We start from the raw sequence: 8250 nt of genomic DNA, 5'->3' as shown, positions 1-8250 counted from the left end.
TCTTCCCTTTTTTTTTTTTTTTTTTTTTTTTTTAGGAACGCTACACAAGTATCAAATCACTAAATCAATCCGAAAAAGACCCATCTGTTGCTCAACAAATATTACAAGGACTGTAAATACTTTTGTTGGATAAAGTAATCAGTTGTTTATAGAAAGAAATATACATATATGCTGTCGGTTGGCCTGATTTTATGCGCAATAAGTGGAGTACTAGAGCTTGCTTGTGCTGCATTCATCACCATTCGAGCTATTCAAAAACCAAAGAGGGTTCTGTGTATTTTGTCCGCTTTTAGTATACTTACACTACCAGCATGTATGTGTAATATACTAGCTTTTGCAGACTATATTGACTCTAAATGGAACTCATTTTGCTATTTATTTGTTACCCTGTTCATGCTGGTATTGCATTTTTGGCTCACATTGGATATTGGTAGAAATTTGAGACTTAAAGGAATACAATGGAAGCACCCACTTGTCATTGGAGGCATTATTAGTCTCTGTGGGTCGTTAACGTGTTTAACGGTGGAGATAATTATTTTACTTGTACGAAATGATAACTATCCCTTAAGGAAGGCTTTTATATGTGGTGTTTGTTTTGCTATCGTGTCCGATGGTCTAGTTTACATATATTCTTTTTCAGCCCTTTTCTGCTCCAAAGATCTCAGAATGCATGAGGATCAATCAAGGACAGCTGCATTAGGGGTAAAGCAAAGAACTATTTTTTTATCCTTTTAACTTATGATTTTTTAGGTATGGTTTCTAGGGATTCAATTTATTTGGTATATGACTTATGGTGTCTTGTATATATGGTTTTTTTGTATGCCATGGGACAATTTCTCTACCTTACTTGCATTTGATTATGTCTGGCGCTACTTTTTATGTCTCATGTTTGCTTGGCCTCCTCCTCAATATGCTATAAAGATAATATCTGCTTATCTAGCATCAATGTCAGGGTCTAAAAATAAGCGCAGCAAGGATTTGGCGCTTGATACCTCATTTGATTCCGTGAAACACATAGATAAACAACCTTATCAACATCTGAATGATTCTATTTAAGTAGATGCTTCAAAAAAAGAGCGCAATAGATTTTATTATATTTTCATGTACTAGCAAGAAAGAACAACAATGTCAATTTACATCCACCTAAAGCTGCTGGTCAGACATAGAAATGTAGAGCACTATATCATACACTTATAATCAACTCAAATAAAGTAATCTGTCATATTGGGAATAATATTTCCTATAATGGGTGTCTATTGCATGCACATGAAAAGGGAATGTTACATATTCTATTTCAGTATAGTATCAGGGTAGTTGCACTTGTCAAGGGAGAATCTACATGTTTATTGGATTTTATATATGTGTTATGGTTTTGAATAAACTCTTTTGGTATATATAGTATTGCCTATGAGAATCAAAGCATACTTGCTTTGAATGAAGCTAGAACACATGTAATATATCATCGAAATGGTTTACATGGATGATTCAAGCTTTTTAAGGTGATTGTATTTGGGTAAAACTTCCTGAAGGTAGTCTAAATGCCTTGCATGGAGAGCTGCTTGCGTCTGAAAACAATTATATTAGCTATTATCCTATTCATATTTTACTACTTGCTTACAGCCAATGGTTCATTTTGTGTTCTTCTCTTGGATTCTGCTCCATATATAACAGTTGAATCCGGTAAAGTTTCGTTATTTTCGGTTAAACAACCAGCACCGATAACACAATAGTTGCCTATAGACGTATTTCCTAAAACACGACCTCTTGCTTCGATAATGTTATTGTTGCCTATACGCGATCCTTCCACATCTTCAAAATTTGTCAATTCGTGCCTAAAAAATTTAAAGAATGTTAAACTTACAGCATCCCACTTCAAATTCATTGTTATCGCCAATAACAAGTGGTGTAGCATTCCTAATAGTCAATTGAATCCTTTTAGTATTTGTCTTATTTTATATTTTCTCCTCTTTCCTTACTTGTTAAAAATCACAACGTTTTCTTCAATTATATTATTCTTTCCAATGTAAACAGGCCCATTTTCTGCAATAATTCGACATTGTGGGTGAAGTACCGTGCCTTTTATAACACGTTAGAGTGCTTTCTAGTGTTTCTTTCTTAGTGTACCTGCTCCTGAAAAAAAAATTAGCAAAAGCATAAAAGATTTTAATTGTTTAGTCATTACCAATTGAAATTTCACCTCGAAGTTCGGTTTCTTGACAGACAATAGATTTAGGGCCAGCAGTTATGCGATTTCTATTCATCTTTTAATAAAAAAAATATACAAGTTGTTTACATCTTGTTATATACCTTATCATGTAAAAAGGTTCAGAACAGGATAAAAATTTAATATTTAAATTCAGAACGCAAGGAAAAAATAATAATAGCTGCTTGCTTTTTTTCTTTTTAATTATAATGCTTCGCTTGACACATAGTATAAAAAGCAAGATCTCACCAAAATGCTACCAATTTATTTCAAATACTAGAATAAGTTCGTATTCTCGTCACAATTTTCGATTTACAGGACAACCGCATAACTCACCAAATCTACAAAATACGTCAATTCCACCTCTACAATCTAACCCAGTAACCTCTAATTCTGGAGCATGGGCTAAGCATGCGGTCGGCTTTCCTCATGTTGGCTATGCAGGTCCAGTAGTCTTTGGGCTAACGACCACAGCAGTCTCTTTTGTTACAGCAGCCGTCATATTTGATCGCAATCAGCAAACACTTTGGGAGCGTTTTCGCAAGCATACTCGTCAATGGTCTATTTTTGGAGTATCCGAGGAATCAGTTTTATTTGATTTATGGAAAGAGAAAAAGGATATGATTCTGGAAAAGAGAGAATTATTATTAGAGCGCTTGAAAAACTACCTTGATAGAATCAATTTACCTTTGGATTTAAAGCGAGCATTTTGGATGTTGGGTGCCAAGCTAGCTACCATGTCTGAATCAGAAAAGACCTTATCGACATTGATTGCTTTGAATTCGATAGTCTTTTTAGCCTGGCAGATACCTCGTCTAACGCCATTGATGAGCCAATGGTTCATGCATTTACCGGGAACAAAGCGAAATGTAACATTACTAACAAGTTGTTTCTCTCATCAAGAGTTTTTCCATTTTACATTGAATATGGTTGGTCTGTGGTCTTTTGGGCGGGTTATTCATGATCATTTTGGAAGAGAGCAGTTCGTTGCGATGTACTTATCAGCAGGTATTGGTGCTAATGTGGTCAGTCATACTTGCAGTTTAGCTTTGCGAAACTCGAGACCCTTAATGCCTAGCCTTGGTGCAAGTGGTGCTATTTATAGTCTTGTTGCTTCTACCGCTATCTTACACCCCAACTCAAGCATTAGTCTTATATTTTTGCCAATGATTCCAATCAAACTAGGGTAAAAAAGAAAAATATTATAGAGAATTTTATTATACTAATTTATTTTAAGATATGCATTACCAGCACTCATGGGCTTCGATTTAGCAGGTATTCTGTTAAGATGGAAAATGTTTGATCATTTTGTGAGTTCAAAATTTATTATATCAAAAGATTAAGTGTTAAGCCACATTTTATTTTAGGCACATCTGGCTGGAGCAGGACTAGGAATAGGATACATGCATTATGGAGAACAACATATTTGGGGCCCACTTGTCCGTAAAGTACATGAAATACGAGAAAATAGTCGGAATGGAGGTGGTAAAGGACAGGGTGGTGTATACATGTTGACTGAACCAAAGCAGAAACATGAATCAGCACAACCTCAAACCACAAAATGGACTAAATGGTTCTAATTCAATAAAAGATACTTTCAATCTTTTTTTTTTTTTTTTTCATTTAACATGTTTATAAAAAAAATTTTGTTTGGGAAATAGTACCGAGATACCCAAATATCCCTTCCAATGGAAGGAGGATCCCCAGTGTGGAAACAAACAGTTTGGTCTTTGGTGGCTGTGTTGAGAAGCATACAATTAAACCGACAGAGTCAGTCTTACACATACTCACAAGCTATATGGCCCCAGTAAAGAACAGCATAAACGCACCTGTCACTTCATATTATAATCCCCGAGAAAGAGCTTTGCAAATTGTGGGTAACCTGAAAGATAGATTCTCCTCCGAAAAGCCTGTTTTTAGTTCATTTCGTTCAAGAAAAATTCTTTTTTTTCTTACTCAAATAATACTAATATGCTATTGAAAAACATTAACTATGTATAAAGCTCAATCATAACAACTATTATGGATAAAAACCCTTCGAAAGAGATGTACTCGGTTTGAAAGCAAAAGCCATATTTTAAACTCCAAGAAAAAGTTTTTTTTTTTTTTTTTTCTGGGAGAATAAAATATCCAAATATGGAAAAGATACAGTTACAGCACTTTCACAATTGAGATCTGTAAAGAATTCAAATAAATTGAAAGATAGTCAATATAAATTCAATAAAAGTATTAATATTTTTCAGCACTGAAAATCCCGTAAAGGCCTTTTAGTTATTTGATTTGATACAAAAACTCAATCAAGTAAAAAAAGGAGCATAGTTCTGTTTTTACCTCTTTTTATCAATCAATCACCGCCTGTAATTTCTTAATTTTACATCTCCGCATATGAATTTATGCTTCTTTACTTTAATTTAAACAATGACATCAAATAATCCATTCTATGAATTAAGTCCTGATATAAAAAGCTTATTAAATATAGAAACCTTTAGAGTAAGTATTTAGCAAGAAGGAAGAAAAGTGTATGAAAGAAAATTTCATTGACTTCTCTTTTAGGAAAATGTCTCAACTACAGATTTTGTTGAAAAAATTTCGACTGGTGTCATTGAACAAATGAAAGAGATTGGAGGAAACAGTAAATCTGAATGTTTCCAGTTATATAAGAGAAATGACATTTAACAAAAATATACTTACTATAGCTGCAGCATTTGACCCTAAACCGTTCATTCGTACTTTTGAAGGTGTGATTGAGGAACTTCATCAACTAAAGATTCGTGTTCAGGAACAGTGTAATGAGCTTGAAAACAGTACAAGGACAGCCGAAATGGAATACCGACAAAACGTAGGAGATCTTCACGGGGCATTTGCTGTAAGAAACAATAGTCATCGCAGTTCACTAGAATGGTTAACATTTAAATTTGCACATGCAGGACGTGTATCGTTCTTATGATAGTTTGGAAGGCAGAATTGGTGAGGTTGGTAAAACAGCTATTCGTATCGGTGAACAATTAGAGACGATCGATAAAGAGAGATCAAAAGCTTCAGAAAGCCGAGATATTATAGAATATTTCATGGAATTCCAGGATGGAAGTAGCGAACGTTTGGATTCTTTAGTTCAAGGAGGAGAAGAAGGACAACTCAAGGTAAGCAAAGAAAAAAAAAAGCTGCGAATCATTAACTGAGAATAACTTTGACAATAGGCTGCTATTGTTGCTAGAAGATTGAATGCAGTAGCTAAAGAAGTAGATAATGATGCAAGGGCTAGAATAGCTATTGAGAAATTCTGTGAAAGTTTTGAAAAAGAAATTTTGGAAGAATTCAATAAAGCATATGCAGAAAGAGAACCTCATCATATGGCAGTACGGATTCATTTAACAAAAACATGATTTTGCACACAACTTATACTTTCTGATAGCATTGCGCAAAGGTATTATCTGAATTTAATGGTGGTGCTTCCTGCGTACAGATTTATGTTAATCAACATGAGTTTTTTATGTCAAATATGGCAATGGAGGATGCAGAACAAGTCAGAGAATCCGAAGAGTAAGTGTTTTCTTTTTAAATCAGTGCTTTTAGAGAGATATTAAGTTTTTGCGCAAACTATCAAGTAATGCAAATTTATCTGATCCTAACTTGCCGCCTCCTGAAGTTGACACGAGCCTCGTAAAACTATATGATGACATTCGTATCACTGTCCGTAAAGAAGCAAAGATTATTTCAGATGTGTTTCCTCAACCGGCCACTGTTATGCAAGTTCTTTTGCAGCGTATATTTGCTCAATCTGTAAATATATACCATGAAGAACCTTGAAGCTATATGATTTACTAAATTCAATTACTTTATGCAGATACAAAACCATATCGAACTCTTACTATCCAGGTCAGAAAAATGCTCCGACTTGGCATACCTTAGAACCCTAGCCTCTACTCACGCTGAAACCAAGAGACTAATAGAAAATTTAAAGTTTTATTGCGACAAAGAGTTGCTACTTAAAGAAGCGGCTGATATAAACGGTTTGGTTACCACAGCATCACCCGATGAGACATTAGATAGATGCATGGATGACCTGTTTGTGCCATATATAGAAGGTGATCGATATTTGAAGAAAGAGGAAGAGTCCCTTCGTAAACTGTTTGGAAAAATTGTTTCTCAGTTTTTGAATGCAATGGTAAAAAAAAAAAAAAAAAAACTTTCTTTTGAGGTACAAACTGAATCAATATGTATATATTTTGTAGCAACAACGAAAAATAATATCTGCACGTAATCAATCTGTGTTGACAAGAACATTGAACCAAATATCCTCTACTTCTGGTATCATTATGTCTCCTTCTGCTTCTTCTCCTTTGTTAAGTGACACTGCAAATGCTCAGTCTAGTGCTGATCAATTTGGTCGTGACAGAAAAAATGCAAACGTTGTGTTTGTGGATGAAAATGGATTTTGCTTACTAACATCTGATGCAATTTTACGTATACTTAATATTCATGCTGAAGCTATTATTCGCTGTGTTGAACTAGAAGACGCCCAGGAATCGTAAAATATGACTACAAAAGAGCTGATACACATGCATTCATTATGCTCACTATTTTTTAAAATATAGCTTGGGTTCCTTAAAGAAAATGTTTAGCATATTGATTGATTTCGTAGGACAGAAATACTTGGATATAGCCATGGACGAGTATGTTTTGCAAATAAGGGTTTGTATAAAGTTTGAACTAAAACGTGCACTGCTATCATAGGATGTCAGAAATTCTTAATAACAAGAAAGATCAACCAGATTTATCTTCTTTCTCAGTCATTAAGTCTTCTGTTGATACAATGCAATTAGTGCAAAAGCATTTTGAATTAGCAATTGTAAGAAAAATAAGACTTGATATCGTATGCTTTTTTTTATTTTAATCTTTTTTTTTTTATTAGTTGCCGCTTGTGACAAGTGCTCCTTCGATACACAGAGATATCCTTGCAACAAAAAACACATTTATGGCTAAATTAGAACGAAAGATTAACGACTTGCTTCAAAAGAGCATAGAAGGCATTATGCATTGGTTAGGCGAGATACTGACTCGACAGAAAAAGAATGATTTTAGACCAAAAGATGAAGAAGTCGCACTGATGAGCATTGGAACACAACCATGTATGCAAAGTATCGAGTTTGTCACCAAAGTATTCCGATCAGCATCAAGCGCATTACAAGGAAAGAACTTTGAGGCGTTCTTGAGACATATCGGCAATGGATTTCACTCGTAAGCTAAAGAAAAGAAAAAAAATTGAACTCTTCTGAAATTAACACCATCCCTTCTTCTTAGAATGTTATTAGAGCATTTTAAAAAGTTTTATGTTACCCCAGCGGGTGGATTATTGGTCACAAAGTAAGCCAGTGCCTATTCATCCCTGTAGTCATCCTGCTGACCTTTCTTGTGTGTGTTATTAGGGATGTGGCTAAATACCAGGAATTGATCAAAATGTTCAAAATTCCAGCGCTTGATGAAAGATTTGAAATGTTACGCCAATTAGGCAATATATTTGTGGTGAAACCAGAAATACTAAAATCCATACTATCCGAAGGGTATTTAGCAAGACTGGATCCATCTTTGCTCTACCCTTACTTGGAAAGACGAACTGATTTCAAGTCTGCTAAATTGGATCGACTCTTGGGTATTTCTATGGATGATACGATCGAGCATGCTGAGGCAGCTACTGGCAGCCAAAGAAAGACTGATCCAAAAGCAAAGACTCAAAGAAGATCTTTGTTTGTGAATGATAATGAGGTACTCAGGGATATTATGAGGAACTATTCTAGTAATCGCGATTTTTTTTCTGCATTCAACTTGTCTTGAATCCTTTATTAAATACACTTGCATGTCTATACCAATAAATCAAACGCACGTACAGAACTTGCTTTATCTTGTGAAGGCACCTATATTTTGTTCATAAAAGACCAATGTGACACACAGTGACACTAATAAAAGCTTAATGGTGGCTGTTCTCATGCAAATTCCAACCCAGCGATGCTGAACGTCATTTTCGAAACACAGGATTCTGTTTGTTATTC

At 34.7% G+C, this 8250-nt stretch overlaps 3 protein-coding genes across 3 annotated transcripts; 2 read left to right on the top strand and 1 right to left on the bottom strand.

Annotated features, from left to right (window-relative positions):
- Positions 1 to 1472: 1472 nt before the first annotated feature.
- RO3G_04778 (uncharacterized protein) lies at positions 1473 to 2261 on the bottom strand (the record flags this gene model as incomplete). The annotated part of the gene is made up of 4 exons (XM_067659368.1): positions 1473 to 1565; positions 1619 to 1832; positions 1977 to 2076; positions 2183 to 2261. The coding sequence occupies 4 exons, from the start codon at positions 2259 to 2261 to the stop codon at positions 1473 to 1475; spliced, it is 486 nt and encodes a 161-aa protein (XP_067515469.1).
- Positions 2262 to 2940: 679 nt separating this feature from the next.
- RO3G_04777 (uncharacterized protein) lies at positions 2941 to 3595 on the top strand (the record flags this gene model as incomplete). The annotated part of the gene is made up of 2 exons (XM_067659367.1): positions 2941 to 3389; positions 3571 to 3595. The coding sequence occupies 2 exons, from the start codon at positions 2941 to 2943 to the stop codon at positions 3593 to 3595; spliced, it is 474 nt and encodes a 157-aa protein (XP_067515468.1).
- Positions 3596 to 4621: 1026 nt separating this feature from the next.
- Positions 4622 to 8035, top strand: RO3G_04776 (uncharacterized protein; the record flags this gene model as incomplete). The annotated part of the gene is made up of 13 exons (XM_067659366.1): positions 4622 to 4693; positions 4757 to 4835; positions 4900 to 5069; positions 5131 to 5343; positions 5401 to 5559; positions 5616 to 5743; positions 5809 to 5983; positions 6048 to 6368; positions 6436 to 6731; positions 6799 to 6876; positions 6938 to 7052; positions 7116 to 7441; positions 7630 to 8035. 13 exons carry the CDS (start codon positions 4622 to 4624, stop codon positions 8033 to 8035), a joined length of 2538 nt encoding a protein of 845 aa, XP_067515467.1.
- Between the last annotated feature and the right edge of the window lie 215 nt (positions 8036 to 8250).

Source organism: Rhizopus delemar, genomic scaffold (assembly GCF_000149305.1).
Source record: "Rhizopus delemar RA 99-880 supercont3.3 genomic scaffold, whole genome shotgun sequence".
In the NCBI taxonomy this organism is placed as follows: domain Eukaryota; kingdom Fungi; phylum Mucoromycota; class Mucoromycetes; order Mucorales; family Rhizopodaceae; genus Rhizopus; species Rhizopus delemar.
This window is presented reverse-complemented; position numbering and strand designations above follow the sequence as displayed.